Consider the following 16856-nt stretch of genomic DNA (forward strand, 5'->3'; position numbering starts at 1 on the left):
ATTGAACTTGACGACAATTAGTAATTAGATATTAGGTTTAATATGTGAGTTTGTCACTTTGTGTTTGTGACTTAATGATTATGTGTAAAGTGTAAACATTATATGGGCTACAAATTGCAAGCTTGTAACTTCTAAGCGCAAATTGAATAAAAAAATGAGCTTGGAAATATGGGTTGCAAATGAAGTGATGAAGTAAACAACATAAAAACCTCAAAATTGCAGCTTCTATTTGTGAGGAAAAGAAATGACACCATGTCATACAATCATAAATCTTCACATGAACATCACGGTTAAAAAATTGTAACGGTGAACATAAAAAACGACACCATATGTTTGACTCTGTTTAAAACCGACACCGAACCGGTACAATTCGAAACCGCACTAAAAAACCGCAAAACCGAACCATTGAAAAACCGCACCCAACGGTTTCTAGAATTCAAAAACCGCTCCTTGCGGTTTGCGGTTCGGTTTGGCCCTAAAACCACACCAAACTGCACCATGCTCACCCCTAATAAACGAGATACCGATAATGGGGTTGGGGGTAGATTCTTGAAGAAATTGAGGTTTCATTTTTTGGGGTTGGGAAAATGAATTATAAGCCCAACAAAGTTTTCAAACCGTTCAAAAAATACCAATTATGTTTTGTATGTTCAAGAAAACCCAACGAACTTAACCTTTTGTCTAAAAAAGCCCAACTAACTTACACTTCTCATTTAGGGTCAACCGGCTAATGAAAGTTAACGAATGACATGGCTTATGACGTGTAATTAAATATCGAAAAATGACTTGTAATACCAACGAAGTTTCAAAACCGTTCAAAAAACTCCACTCATGTTTTGTTTGTTGAAAAAAACCCAACGAACTTACGTTTTTGTTCAATTCTCTTTAGAGGCAACCAGATTCATCAGGTATACAACTAGTTGGTAAATGACATGGCATTATATTTAATGACATGGAATAAATAGATTAAAATTGCCCTTTATATATCGATTTAGGGTTTGGAGAAGAGAAAACGAACGACGTCTGTGTTCGATCTCTTGTAATAGCTACTTCTTCTTCTTCCTCTCAATCGTTGATGTCCAACTCAAGATCTACAAAGAAGATATTTGTTGATGTAAACTCTTGTGGATGTAGACGCCCTTCTCAGATTTGGACATCTAGACTGGAGGATCATCCAGAGATAATGTTTAGGGCTTGTTCGAACAGATAGGTAAGTGTAATTGAAAGCTTTATCATGTCCATTTTAATAAGTTTTTGTTTTTGAAAGAAACCAAACAAATAGATAGAATATGGATATGATAAAGCTTTCAATTACACTTACCCATCTGTTCGAACAAGCCCTGGACTTTTTTCTCTGGATGATCCTCCGTTCTTGATGTCCAAATCCAAGAAGGGTGTCCACATCCACAAGGGTTTTCATCATCAAATATCTTCTTTGTAGATCTTGAGTTGGACATCAACGATTGAGAGGAAGAATAAGAAGTAGCTATTACAAGAGATCGATCACAGATGCCGTTCGTTTTTCTCGTCTCCAAGCCCTAAATCGATATATAAAGGGCAATTCTAATATGTTTATTCCATGTCATTAAATATAATGCCATGTCATTTGCCAACTAGTTGTCTACGTAATGAATCTGGTTGCTTCTAATGAGAATTGAACAAAAGCATAAGTTCGTTGAGTTTTTTTCAACAAACAAAACATGATTGAGGTTTTTTGAACGGTTTTGAAATTTCGTTGGTCTTACAAGTTATTTTCCGATATTTAATTACACGTCATAAGCCAAGTAATTCATTGACTTTCATTAGCCGGTTGACCCTAAATGAGAAGTGAACGAAAGTAAGTTAGTTGGGCTTTTTTAGACAAAAGGTTAAGTTCGTTGGATTTTCTTGAACAAACAAAACATAATTAGGTTTTTTGAACGGTTTGAAAACTTCGTTGGGCTTATAAGTCATTTTCCCTTTTGGGGTTCAAGGAAAACAGGAAGGGTACAGAGGTGGAAGACGATTTGAGAGAGAGAGAGAGAGAAAGAGAGAGAGAGAGAGATTAGGTGGGTCCTTTGTATATTTAATAATTATAAAATACTTAAGAAAAATAAATGAAAAATAAATATACTAATGGTATAATAGTCTTTTCAATTTACTGAAGGGCAAAAAACACAATGAAACTAGATCAAAATGACCACGAAGTCGAAAAAGTTGAGGTTTAGACAACCTCGAAAAAAATGCATATCACATGAACAATTTTTGCAATTTTGTCTATATCTTAATCTAAATATTTTAAACAAGTTTTACCATAAGGTTTCATTTCTGTTTTGTTTATATATATATATATATATATATATATATATATATATATATATATATATATATATATATATAACTAGTTTATAACCCGTGGAAACCACGGTTAAAAAATAAATTAATTCTTCATATATATATATATATATATATATATATATATATATATATATATATATATATATATATATATATATATATATATAACTAGTTTATAACCCGTGGAAACCACGGTTAAAAAATAAATTAGTTTTTCATAGTAGAAATTCAAAAATTATTTGTCAATTATTTTAAATAAATCATTAATTAAGAGATATACCAAAATTTTAAATTTATTATAACTTCAAACATAACATATAATTAGAAAAAGTAAATTTGAATTTTGAAGTGTTGCCTAATATATATTTTTGACATCTGACATAATATTAATGAAGAATTATATTAGAGTGACACATGTCAAATTATTCCTTTATTAGAATAGGGATTTCAAATGTTAACTAGTAACTTGACAAGAACGACACAATGAATAATGAATAATTAATCAAATTAAGCCTATTGTGTATCCTTTACTTAATCAGATACATATATATCTAACATCATGATGTACACATAATTTTTTTTTGTAAACAATGATAATTAAGGTAACTTACATTTAAAGACGATATAAATGGATAAAATATGACATGTGTCGGTAAAAATATGTTTAACCAAGCATGCAACATGCTTTCTTATCTTCCTCATTCTTAGGTGGGTGGAAATAAATATATACCTTCAAAGTAAAGAATTGTGTGTTTTTAAATCTTTTATTTTCCAAACTCAAGAAACCTAATGTACTTATGTGAACTATACATTAACCAATTAAGTGTGCTTATAATAATTAAAATATCAAATATTAATTTTTTTTTGAGTTGTAGTGGTTAATTAATTCAATGTTGAAGAGTTTTTAATATTAGAATAGCTTAATGTTGTGGTTAATTAGAATAAAGTTAAAGAGTTAGGAGTTTCAAACAAATATATTCAAGTAAATGACATATCTTGAATCTTATTTGCTTGAATAATCTCTATTATAACATTTATAAAAATAAAGATAAATATAACCATAAACATAAATATATGCCCGTGATTCTATGTAAAAGTACCATACCTTTAGATGAATGATATAAATAAAGCCTCCCTGTTATGTACTACCAGGACATGGTATCCATTAAGCTTCACCAGAAGCAAATTAGCAATGGGACGATAAAGGCTTTTCACTTCCTTATGGTCAAAGCTTTTTTTTAGTTCATGGTAGAAAACAGTAAACACGATAAACATAAAAAGATTCAAAATGCAATCAGACCCGTTTCCCAAGTAAATCATAAACCATATGATGAACATAAGCGCTGGCAATTACAAAAGGAACCATCAACACCAAAGCTTGTAGCCTTTTGCCTTTCATTAGCTCTATGGCCCTTCCAACTGCTTTAAACCCAAAAAAACCATCTTCTATCACCGAAACAACCATACTTACCTTCCAAAGGGCAGTCCCGTAAATGTAGCAAACCGGGATAGAAATACTGATTGCTCCTGAAAACAAATATAACCATGAACTTGCAACCAAAATGGTGGTTATGCCATATGAAGCAAGGTAAACAAGGAGGATTCCTAAATAGGTTAAGAACAGGAAAAAGCTAGTGAATAATGCATTTTTCCAACTTGTTCTTATTTTCAAGAACATGCCTTTGGGGCTTAATGCTTTTGAAGTGTAAGCCTCATACGAGGAGGAAACAATGGCAACACAAAAAAAGAGCTTAATGATAGAAGAAAAGGCTAGGGTCAACTGTTTGACAAAGAGAGCCTCGAGAATGTCGTCAAGTACACCACGATAAGCAATTAAATCGAGTTTACGACTGAGATTATGAAGCGTCCATGGGTGTTGAGCTAACTCCAGCATAAAGCTTTCAAGGAAAGGTAGTTGTATATAGTCCTGATGCAATTCTAATTGGGACAATGAAAAAAACCCAAGAAGTAGAATTGGAGCTAGTAGTTTCATGTTTCTGCTTGTGATTTTGACAGAGTCTGCGAAGATTCCAAAGAACCCTAAAGAAGATTGATATTCTGGGTTCTCCATTTCTTGATGTTTGTGGTGTAGATCACGAAGCTTCATTAGAGTTTAAATTTCTAATTAGAAGAGATTGACTTCAAAGTTCTATAGAAATGATCTGACCTGGTCCTTTTGTCATTTACAACTGTTTTTATTAGTATTTAATTAATAGACGGTTCGATTATTACAAGGACGACGGATGTCATCAAGATATGTATATTCTATAAAATAGATGGATAGGAATAAGGAATGCTGTACATTGTACATAATATTTGGTATTATTGGATATTTAACCATGGAGATTTTATTATTTTCTTTGAGTAATAACTCAAACTATTTTATACATAAGCAGGACATAATTTTTTTTTTTTTTTTGGAAAGGGAACTTCCATAACGATCTGATGACGATTCGATTTCTCTTTTAACGGGCAAGAGAAAATTATAAAATATGAAAGACGAAATAACATAAATGTCTTACGAACTTTCTAAGGTTAGCCATTTTAGTCCCTAAACTATTTCGGTGGCTTTATGAGGGAACGAAGTCGTTGTCAACCTGTCTTTTTATCCAATTTTATTTGTTTTAGCTGGTTTGAGTGACACATAGACAAAACTTAGGGCCTTGTTAAAACCGCTGTCGTACACGATTTAAACAAATAAAAGTATAAGATAAACTGCTTTATTGCACTAACAGGTAGTACAGGTAAGCAGGGTCGAATCCTCAGGGACACGTCCTAATGTTTACACCTCTTTGCGTAAGGTGTGAACTGATTCTTGGTGAATGCAATAAACATAAAAAAAGGGGGGGGGGGGGTTTGTTTTTGAAAATTAAACTAACAGAGATTGAAAATGACAAGAAAATGACTAAATTAAAAGTGATGAAAATTCAAATGAGAGAAAGCAATTTCAGTTTCGCGGTGACACCCCTAATCATATAATTAATCTTCAACACAATAATTGACTATGCACTTGTTTAAACTGGTACTAAAGTTCATTAACAAGCTCTAATGACCTTTGTTACAAAAACCGTTTAATCAAAATTAGTTCTTTAAATTAAACCTAACTTTTTACTGAATTAACCAAACAAGCTCTTGATTAACAAAGAAAAGTCGCATTAGACACAGTGTAATTCCCAGTAAAGTTCAATACCTCTCATAAGCTCGGAGGCGTTAGAACTTGTTTGATCAATTCATATCAGACTTAACCCTAATCTAAGAATTAATCTAATACTTGTCACTTTTTACTAATTAGTCTAGACAATTACGGATCTAAATAATTAGATGACTAGAATGATTTACAAACAATTTAAGTGGCCAACAGAAACTGAAATCAAAATCAGACATTCAATTTAACACATAATTGATCAAACTAACCAGTAATCATAGTCAACATAGTGCTTAATGATTAATCATACGAAAAGGTTACGTCTTGCGAAACTGAAATCTGAGTTTTTAGCCGGACATGACTAAAAACGGATTACAAATAGCGGAAATAGAGTCTAAACGATAAATCTTACTAAACTACGATTAAAAATCAAATCGTTTCCTTTAGATCTGCGTTCTTCACTTGAAAACCTCTGAAAATCGCCTCTGAATCGCCAGGAATCGCCAATTAGGGTTACTGGAAGAGTATCAGGCTGTATTTATACGTCTAGCTGTCAAAACACCGTACCTGCGATCGCATGTATCACCTAAAAGTACGTCACAGGATTTTTTTTAATGAAGTATGTTGCTATTTCGACGCAAATTGACCAACCTGCGATCGCAAGGACTGTACCTGCGATCGCAAGTATCTCTTTTTCTCTACTGATGAATTTTTTTTGGCTCGACAAATCCTCGAAGGCAACCTGCGATCAAACCTGCGATCGCAAGGACATACCTGCGATCGCAAGGATAGAAGATACGATCGCAAGTTGCTTCTTTTGGCTCTTTTGATCGTCGTTCCTCCTTCCAAGCAGTTCTTGATCATTTCCCGGTATCCTTCCTTGGTCTAGACTCCAATTAAGCTCCTAAGCATCCACTAACACATCCCGGACTTGCGCAATCATCCATGTGCTCCAAATGGTCCTGAAAAATCATAACAAACATAAGTAGTACGGACATTCTTCAAAATAATCATGAAACACGAAATACATAAGAATAATCGGGAATTAGTTGGCTTTTTATAATGAAATACGTAGGAAATTGTGCTAAAAGATGCATATAAAATGCATCTAACAAACCTCCCCAAGCTTACACCTTACTTGCCCTCAAGTAAGGAAACGATAACTTAGGAAACAGAATTGGGGCTAAAGGCAATAGCGGAACAACCTAGACACACGTTAACTAAAACAAAAACTTAAATAACAAGAACTACCAAAGCTAAACATAAAACATGCATGCAAAGATAAAGAAAATGAATAATGACTAAAATGGTATGTAAATGAAAAACGAACAACTAAAATGAAACATGCTTCTCTTTTTTTTATAATTTTTTTTTATTTTTTTTTCTTTTACGATCAGACTTTACATCGATACTGGGCTCCAATCACTAACACCAAAACAACCATCCTGCTATCTTTCATGTATCACAGACTCCCAAGGTAAGGAAGACCACAAAACGATGTAACACAATAATCCAACTCTAGTTTTATTTAAACTTTGCACCTTAATTAGTTTTATGAGCGAAAATAACATAGTCCGGATCTCATGTCCTTAAGACTAGATGGCCAAGAATCAGAATCGACGCATCCTTAAGAACTAGCACGACCAAATCAGCTTTCGCAGAAGCATCAAGGGCCAACCCCCGTAGGAGCCCGAGCTCTATGCTTTCACTTTTTCGAGAGCCACAAGTATCATATCACACAGTTCTTTATTCGCCAGATGTAACTTTGGAACGGCTTCTAACTTGATTGAACTTTGATTTACACTTCGTTTTGAACTTGATTTCTTCAATCTTTTTTTTTTGGAATTTCTTGAAGTTTCTTCAATTGAGCGCTTGAAATTCTTTGGTTTGGGTACTAGATATAACGTTGTACCCTTTCTTCATTTTGACTGTGTGGATATGATACTTAAGCTCTCTGTTACCGCGAGGGTAACGTGTGTCAACAAATAGGGTCATGTTCTGTGGGTTCAGAGTTGCCGATAAAGATTCTTTTTAAACATTAATAAGCAAATCATCCTAGAGCTGTTATTACCGCCCAAAAAACGTTTCGGTACGCTATTTTTTTATTATCTAAGGCCGGGGTCTCGAATCACGGTGTCTTGGGTCCCCTGGTTATGACAACTGATTCTACACTTCCAACAACAATCAAGTCGCTTTGGATTTTTTCATTTTCAATTTTCAATATCCCACTTTCATGGAGCTATCGTATGTAAAGATCGTCATCATCTCGTAAAATTTTTTTATTTTTATTTATTTATTTATTTATTTTTTTTATTATTTTTTTTAATAAAAAAATGAAAACTTTTTTTTTTGTACAAAAAGATGGGAAATCCCCTCCCCAAGCTTAAAATTAAGCATTGTCCTCAATGCTTAGGGAGGAGTGGAAAACGACTACTCGGACGGGGGAACATAGCGACGGAAAAACTGGTCACGGAAATCGTCGAAATCGTCGCGCAAACCTAAGAGCTCGTCACGATAGTTGGTAACCTGAGTGCTATACTGCTGATAGTCAAGGCGAAGACCAGTCATCGTCTGCTGAAGGGAAGCAATATCCCCACGGAGGTCAAGGTAATGTTGGTAGGTGAAAGGAGAGTTAGGGTGGGGGTGAGATGGCTGAGTGGGTGGGGGATGATCCTGAAAGTCAGTCTGCATAGGATCAGGCTGGGTAAAGGATATAGGTGTGGCGTCTGCGTAGTCTGGATGCTGAGTGGATGAAGATGGTCGATCAGACTGTGGATGCTGTTCCCTACGTGGGCGAGGGGGTGATTGGATGTTTGAAGGGAGCACCCACACAGTCTCGCTAATGGGGTCAGCAAGAGCTATGACATCAGGTCCAGTGACCTTGAAATAAAGGGAACGAACCTGCATCCAAACATACCCACCTGGGGCAGGACGAAGCATGTGCATAGCCCTAAGGGTCTGTAGGGTCAAACAGAAAGAATCACCCGCGAAAAAGGTGTACCCTGGAGGAGATGGCACCGCGAGGGCGCGAGCAATGACAGAAATCAAACCACCACAGCGAATTGCACCGTCGGTGCGAAGGGATAAAACTCTATGGAACCGTCTGATGATAACATCACCAAAATGCGGGCGGTGCGACCCGGTGATCATGCACCACAAAAGAAAAAGCTCGGCTTTGCCGGCTTTCGTAGTCTCAATCTGTGCATAAATGATATTGCATATAATTTTCAATGCAATTTTGAGAAGAGGGTGCATAATACTGGTCTGTACGGATGAGGTGGCATCATAAGACTGCAGACCGGTAATGGAGTACCAAAACTCGCGTACGTCGAAAGGGGGGGTGGGCTGGGATAAACTGGTGATAGGGGTATGGAAGAAAGTACATAACTGGTCGACGTGAATAGTGTGAGGGGTGCTAAAAACACGAAAAGCTATGTTTCCCTCATGACTTACCACACTAAGCATAGCTAAAAACTCTCGGGTCAGTAGAGGACAAGTGGAAAAATCAGCAGATAATAGGCGCTCCCAGCCAATATTGGCAAAAAGAGCGTGAACACCATCATAAATATGGAGTTCCCGCATGAGTGTGCGGCTAGGGGCCCAGGCCTGTGGCATAATCTCGCGGTCAAGGAGCCACTGGTAACAGTCAAGTGCGGCATGTGAACCTAAACCTACAGTGACATTGTCCACCTGGACTGTGTATGACGACTGTGGAGCGTCAACCTGTCTGCGTGAACAAGATGGTCGAGGGGGCATTTTTCAAAGTGAATTGGGACAAGGTAGGCACAAGTTCCAGGTAAAAATAATAATAATATGAAAATAAGTATTTCTAACTACTCCCAAACGACCGCACAAATATATAACAAAAACAGAAATTCAGTTTCAGAACGAAAATACCTGACTGTGTGCTGAGCAACAATATATTTTTCGTGCCGAAATTTTTTTCGATTTTTGAAATTCCGTTCGGATGAATCTCTTCTGAATTGCGTCGTGAGCAAACGTTTCTACTTTTCGTGGCCTGCGGATGAGTAACGGAACGTAGATCTGAAAAAGAAACTCGCAAAAATTCAAATTTCAAAATGAACAAAATGAGATTTTTGGAGAATTTCAACCGTGAAAACATGATTTCGTTACCGTAAAGATGTTATAGGAGTAAAATAGAAGAGATTGATACCTTTTTTTCTTGATTTGGACGAAAAACGAGCGATTTGGGTGTTTTTGGTTAAAGAACTCGAAAAATAGAGGATTTCAGAGAGTGTTTTTGACATGTGGTGGTAACAAATGAGGCCTGCGATCATTATTTATAGGGAAACACAAACCTGCGACCGTAAGGGGAGGAGCTGCGATCGCAGGTTAGTCAAATGTAGCTGTTGGCACGCGTATCGAGGTTCTAACAGTCTGAAATGAAGGGAAAAATGATATCTGCGATCGCAAGGGGCATACCTGCGATCGCAGGTTTTGAGAAAATTGCTCCGATTATTTTGTTTTACCATTTTAAAAAAACCAGTGAAAAATTGTATACCTGCGATCGCAAGGGCTGTACCTGCGATCGCAGGTTCGGTAAATAATGTTCGAATCGATTTTTTTTTAAAAATGTGCAAAAGCGTCCCGGGCTTTAAAACTGATACATGCGATCGCAAGGGCAGAACCTGCGATCGCAGGTTTGTTATTTACGTGAAAAAATTGTCCCAAAAAACTTCGATGACGTGCTGCGACCCTAATCTGCATAACCTGCGATCGTAAAGACTGGACTTGCGGTCGCAGGTTCCACCAAAACCTTATTTTTCAACTTTTTACAAAATCTCTCTGTTCCTTTTTATTTTAAAAACACGATTCAATTAAAAAGAAGCACCCTAAGAAGTTAAAAACACACAAAAATTAAAAACAAGTTGCAGAACTAGAGTCAAAAGAAATGCTCGGTTTGCCTCCCGGCAAGCTGCCCGTTTTTTACTTTCGTTGGCTCGACATTGTTACTTGGTTCCCTTAGTTGCGGTAAGTCGGGACCTCGACTACCTCCACTTCTTCATTTGTGACTTGGAACCCTTCGTAAAATGTTTTGAGACGATGACCATTAACCTTAAAGATTTTTCCTGTTTGTTCACTTTTAATTTCTATAGCACCATGATCACACACGTTAGTAACGACAAAAGGCCCCACCCAACGAGACCTCAATTTACCAGAAATAAGTTTAAAACGAGAATGGTATAAGAGTACCTTTTGACCGGTAGTAAATACCTTTCGCGAGATCATCTTATCGTGAAACGCTTTCGTCTTCTCCTTATAGATTGCCTCGTTCTCGTAAGCATCATTCCTGATTTCTTCTAACTCTTGAATATCCAATCTTCTTTTCTTACCAGCCTCATCCATGCTCATATTCAGATTCTTGACACCCCAATATGCTCGATGCTCCAATTCAACCGGTAATCGACAAGGTTTGCCAAAAACTATTCGATATGGTGACATACCGATAGAAGTCTTGTATGCTGTCCGGTGAGCCCATAACGCATCGTCCAATCGAATACTCCAATCTTTCTTGACCGGATTGATGGTTTTCTTTATAATGCCCTTGATCTGTCTGTTTGAAGCTTCAACCTGTCCATTGGTTTGCGGGTGATATGCTGTGGATACCCGATGTGTGACACCATATTTCTTGAGGACAGCTTCGAGGGTGCGGTTGTAGAAAGGCGTACCCCGATCACTAATAATGGCTTTTGGTGTCCCAAACGTAGCAAATATATTTGTCTTGACAAAATCAACCACAACCTTGGCATCGTCGGTTAGCGTAGCTTTTGCCTCGACCCATTTGGACACGTAATCCACAGCAAGTAAGATGTACACAAACCCGAAAGAAGGTGGAAACGGACCCATGAAATCTATACCCCAAACATCAAAGATTTCACATATTAAGATTGGAGTAAGTGGCATCTGATTACGAGATGTCAAAGACCCAGTCATTTGACATCTTTCACAGGTTTTGCAAAATAGGAAGGAGTCACGAAAAATATGAGGCCAATAAAGACCGTTGTCCAAGACCTTGCGTGCGGTTCGTTGCAGACCATAATGCCCTCCACAAGCTTCTGAATGGCAGAAATTCAGGATTGACTTGACTTCATCTTGAGGTACACATCTTCTAATCACCTGATCAGCACAGTGCTTCCATAAATACGGCTCGTCCTAAACATATCTTTTCGCCTCCTTCTTGATTTTATCTTTCTGGGCTCGGGTGAGATCTGAAGGGAGTTCTCTGGAGACCAAATAGTTCACAATATCAGCAAACCAAGGAGGGTTCTGAACAGCGAATAGATGCTCGTCAGGAAATGTTTCGCGGATCGGTGTCGGGTTTTCAGGTGGGGTGAGTCGGCTCAAGTGATCAGCTAACAAATTTTCTCTCCCACTTTTGTCCCTAATCTCTATATCAAATCCTGTAGCAGCAAAATCCATCTAATCAACCTTGGCTTTGAGTCCTTTTTGGCAAGAAGGTAACGAATGGCTACGTGATCAGAAAAGATTATGACTTTTGTGCCCAACAGATACTGTCTGAATTTTTCCAGTGCAAAAACAATTGACAGCAACTCTTTTTCAGTGGTGGAGTAGTTTGCTTGCGCGCTGTCCAAAGTCTTTGATGCATAATATATAACGTGGGGGACCCGGTCTTTTCTCTGTCCTAGAACAGCTCCAACAGCAGTGTTACTGGCATCACACATTATCTCGAATGGTAAACTCCAATCTGGGGGCTGAATGATTGGGGCAGAAGTAAGGAGATTTTTCAGCACATCAAAAGCTTTCTTGCAATCTTCATTGAAGTCGAACTCAGCATCTTTTTGCAATAACTGGCACATGGGAACTGATATCTTTGAAAAGTCTTTTATAAATCTCCTGTAAAACCCTGCATGGCCAAGAAAGGAACGCACTTCCCGAACATTCTTCGGGTAGGGTAAGCTCTTTATAACATCTATTTTTGCTTTATCGACTTCCAAACCTCTTTTTGAAACAATATGTCCTAGAATCAGACCTTGGTCAACCATAAAGTGATATTTTTCAAAATTTAAGACCAGGTCTGTTTCTATACATCTTTGTAAAATTTTTGTGAGGTTTTTAAAACAAATATCAAATGAGTCTCCATAGACGGTAAAATCATCCATGAAGACTTCTATGGTGTTTTCGACATACTCAGAAAATATACTAACCATACACCTTTGAAAGGTGGCAGGTGCGTTGCAGAGTCCAAATGGCATACGCCTATACGCGAATGTCCCGAAAGGGCAGGTGAAGGTCGTTTTCTCCTGGTCTTCTGGAGCAACTGGAATCTGATGGAAACCTGAAAATCCATCTAAGCAGCAGTAATGGGATTTCCCAGCAAGTCTCTCTAGCATCTGATCTATGAATGGGAGAGGAAAATGATCTTTCCGGGTGGCTGCGTTTAATTTTCTGTAGTCAATACAAACGCGTCATCCGTTCTGAACCCGAGTCGGAACCAGCTCTCTTTCTTTGTTCTCTACCACTGTCACTCCAGCCTTCTTAGGAACAACTTGAATTGGGCTGACCCACTTGCTGTCAGAAATTGGGTATATCATCCCAGCATCCAGTAACTTCATAACTTCTTTTTTAACCACCTCCATCATTGGTGGGTTTAATCTGCGTTGGGCTTCTCGCGATAGTTTAGAATCCTCTTCCATCAGAATTTTGTGCATGCATAGAGATGGGCTGAGTCCTTTGATGTCTGCAATAGTCCACCTAATTGCGCTTTTATACTCCTTCAGAATTCTGATAAGCTCTAACTCTTCTTTTTTCTGACAGCTTGTTGGATATGATAACTGGTAATGTTTCTTTTTCTCCAAGATATGCGTATTTCAGATGTTCTGGAAGTTTCTTCAGCTCCAAGATGGGGGCTTGCACTACAGAAGGGAAAAGCTTGGAGTTAGAAATTGGTAATTTAAGAGTTTGGGTACCATACCTCAACTTTCTCTGCTGGTCCATATGAGCTGCCATTTCTTGAATCTCTCTATCAACCACATAATTTTCTGATATAACTTGAGCTGCATTAATAGACAAGTTTCTTTGGAGCACTAGTGCTAGTGACTCACGGTTAGCAATCTCAAAATATTCTGCAGTTAGTGGTTCAATTACATCAATAAAATTAAGGGCTGAAACATCATCAGGATAACGATGGCATCATAAATATTGAAGTTGATAACTTCACCATCAAATTCCATTGAAAGGGTACCATCATAAACATCTATTTTGGTTCTGGCAGTTTTTAGAAATGGTCTCCCCAAAAGAATGGAACCTGAGTTTGGTGAGTCGTCATCTCCCATATCCAAAACATAGAAATCAGCTGGGAATATGAGTTCATTCACTTGAACCAAAACGTCTTCCAGCACACCTTTTGGGTGCACCAGAGAACGATCAACTAAGTGAATGATAACTCCTGTTCCTTTTAAAGGCCCTACCCCGATAGTTTTAAAAAGTGAGTATGTCAACACATATATAAAAGCTCCTAAGTCCAACATAGCTCGCGGAACTGAAAGGTTCCCCAACTTGCAAGGAACAATAAATACTCATGGATCCTTACACTTTGGGGGTAGCCTTTTTTGTAAAACAGCTGAGACATTCTCGCTTACTTTGACTGTTTCGTTGCCTTTTAATTTTCTTTTTGAAGTACACAACTCTTTTAAAAATTTAGCATATCGGGGTAGTTGTTTAATTGCATCTAGGAGGGGAATATTTACCTCAACCTTTCTGAAGAAATTCATAATCTCTTTATCTTCCTTTTCTTTTTTTGTGTTTTTCAGTCTTGAGGGAAAAGGAGGAGGAGTGATTTTCACTTCAGCTTCAGCAGGTCTATCCTTTTTCTGCACCTCTTCAGTTGCCTCAGATTCTTGCTCAATCACGATCTCTTCTTCCTCATCTTCTTTCTGATCTGGTCCTTTGTAGTTTTTACCACTTCTGAGGGTGACAGCACAAGCATTGTGCTTCGGGTTCTTCTCAGTCTGAGATGGGAATTTTCCTTGGGTTTGTGCTTCTAGTTTGCTCATGGAGTTCGCGAGTTGTGATACCTGCTGCTCCAGATTTTTGATATTGGACTTTGTTTCATTATGGAAAGCTTGGGTGCTGGTAGCAAGACTTTTAACTATGTCTTCCAAAGACATGCTGGAACTACTAGCTTGTGACTGAACAGGTGGGTGTTGAAAATTGCTTTGGTGCTGATTCTGCTGAAAAGATTGTTGGAACCCCGGTGAAGCTTGGTATTGGTTTCTTTGCTGAAAGTTCTGTTGAGGTCTTGGCTGGAAATTGTTATTTTGAGGCCCTCCCCAAGCTTGGTTGTTGCGATGTTGATCAAATGGCCTTTGCTGAAATCCTCCCATAGCCTGCACAGCTTCCGTATCTTCTTGAAGTATTGGGCACATATCGGTTGGGTGCCCGGTTTTGCAGCAGATTCCACAAGGTTTGACCTTTGGTTCAATACCTTTTTCTTTTGTCAACAAAAGGACAACTTTAGTCAATTCTGAAATCTGGGATTCCAGGTGGGCGTTGCTCATCTCCTTAACTCCTCTTGGATGGTCTGGGTACCACTCTTCCTTAGTTGCTGAATGTTTTGATTCATTGGCCAATTTCTCTATTAATGCCCTGATCTCTGTTGGTGTCATGTCTGAAAGTGACCCTCCACTTGATGCATTTATAAGTCGCCTCTCCATAGGTATCAATCCTTCGTAGAAACACTGATACAACTGATAATCACTAATGCCATGTTGTGGGCATCAGACTAACAACTTCTTGAATCGCTCCCAATAAGTATGGAGAGCCTCTCTTTTGCCTTGCTTTATACTTAGAATCTCTCTGCGTAGATTTGACACCTTCGCCTCAGGAAAATATTTTTCTAGAAAAAGTTTCGCGAGTTCGTTCCAGCTCGTTGTTGAACCAGACGGGAGGTCATATAGCCATTCCTTTGCTGCATCTTGAACTGAGAAGGGGAGTGCCCTTAATTTGATCTGGTCTTCAGTAACCGTATGGGGCTTCATTCCAGAACAGACGACATGGAATTCCTTGAGAAATTTGTGAGGATCTTCATTCTCAAGGCCTCGGAATGGGGGAAGCAAATGGATTAAACCGGATTTGAGCTCAAAGTTTTGAGCCTCTGGAAAGGTGATACACAAAGGTTGCTGGGTAACCTCTTGTGTGGCCCATTCTCGTAGAGTTTTTTCAGCATCGTCTCCGTTGTCACTCATGGTGAATTCTGTTTCAGTTTCAGAAGAGTCTGTGAGTTCAGGTTTGTCTGAAGGGGGTGGGGAGTAGGTTCTGACGGCCTGTTAATTGGTGAGGTAGGTGGTGCTTTTGGGAAAGGTTGAAATGAGGTTTCAGATTCGTTCCACAAGGGAGTGCCTTGTGGTGTGGGTGTTTTCGAATGTGAGGGGGGAAGGCTGAGGTTCCTGCTTGTTGCTTCCGGAGTTCTACCTCCTTCTTCAGCTTCCTAGCAGTCTTCTCAATCTCTGGATCAAAAACCAGATCACATGTACGTGAAGATCTTGGCATAAAACTATTAGAGTTTTACCGTGTCCCCGACAACGGCGCCAATTTGTTAAAACCGCTGTCGTACACGATTTAAAGAAATAAAAGTATAAGATAAACTGCTTTATTGCACTAACAGGTAGTACAGGTAAGCAGGGTCGAATCCTCAGGGACACGTCCTAATGTTTACACCTCTTTGCGTAAGGTGTGAACTGATTCTTGGTGAATGCAATAAACATAAAAAAGGGGGGGTTTTGTTTTTGAAAATTAAACTAACAGAGATTGAAAATGACAAGAAAATGACTAAATTAAAAGTGATGAAAATTCAAATGAGAGAAAGCAATTTCATTTTCGCGGTGACACCCCTAATCATATAATTAATCTTCAACGCAATAATTGACTATGCACTTGTTTAAAATGGTACTAAAGTTCATTAACAAGCTCTAATGACCTTTGTTACAAAAATCGTTTAATCAAAATAAGTTCTTTTAATTAAACCTAACTTTTTACTGAATTAACCAAACAAGATCTTGATTAACAAATAAAAGTCGCATTAGACACAGTGTAATTCCCAGTAAAGTTCAATACCTCTCATAAGTTCGGAGGCGTTAGAACTTGTTTGATCAATTCATATCAGACTTAACCCTAATCTAAGAATTAATCTAATACTTGTCACTTTTTACTAATTAGTCTAGACAATTACGGATCTAAACAATTAGATGACTAGAATGATTTACAAACAATTTAAGTGGCCAACAGAAACTGAAATCAAAATCAGACATTCAATTTAACACATAATTGATCAAACTAAACAGTAATCATAGTCAACATAGTGGTTAATGATTAATCATACGAAAAGGTTACGTCT

The 16856-nt window shown here is 37.8% G+C and overlaps 1 protein-coding gene across 1 annotated transcript; it reads right to left on the minus strand.

Annotated features, from left to right (window-relative positions):
* Nucleotides 1-14040: 14040 nt before the first annotated feature.
* LOC145127023 (uncharacterized) lies at nucleotides 14041-15177 on the minus strand. The gene has a single exon (XM_079062276.1). The coding sequence runs from the start codon at nucleotides 15175-15177 to the stop codon at nucleotides 14041-14043; it is 1137 nt and encodes a 378-aa protein (XP_078918402.1).
* Nucleotides 15178-16856: the final 1679 nt, after the last annotated feature.

Source organism: Lactuca virosa, chromosome 7, assembly GCF_052849685.1.
Source record: "Lactuca virosa cultivar CGN04683 chromosome 7, Lactuca_virosa_CGN04683_v6, whole genome shotgun sequence".
Classification (NCBI taxonomy): domain Eukaryota; kingdom Viridiplantae; phylum Streptophyta; class Magnoliopsida; order Asterales; family Asteraceae; genus Lactuca; species Lactuca virosa.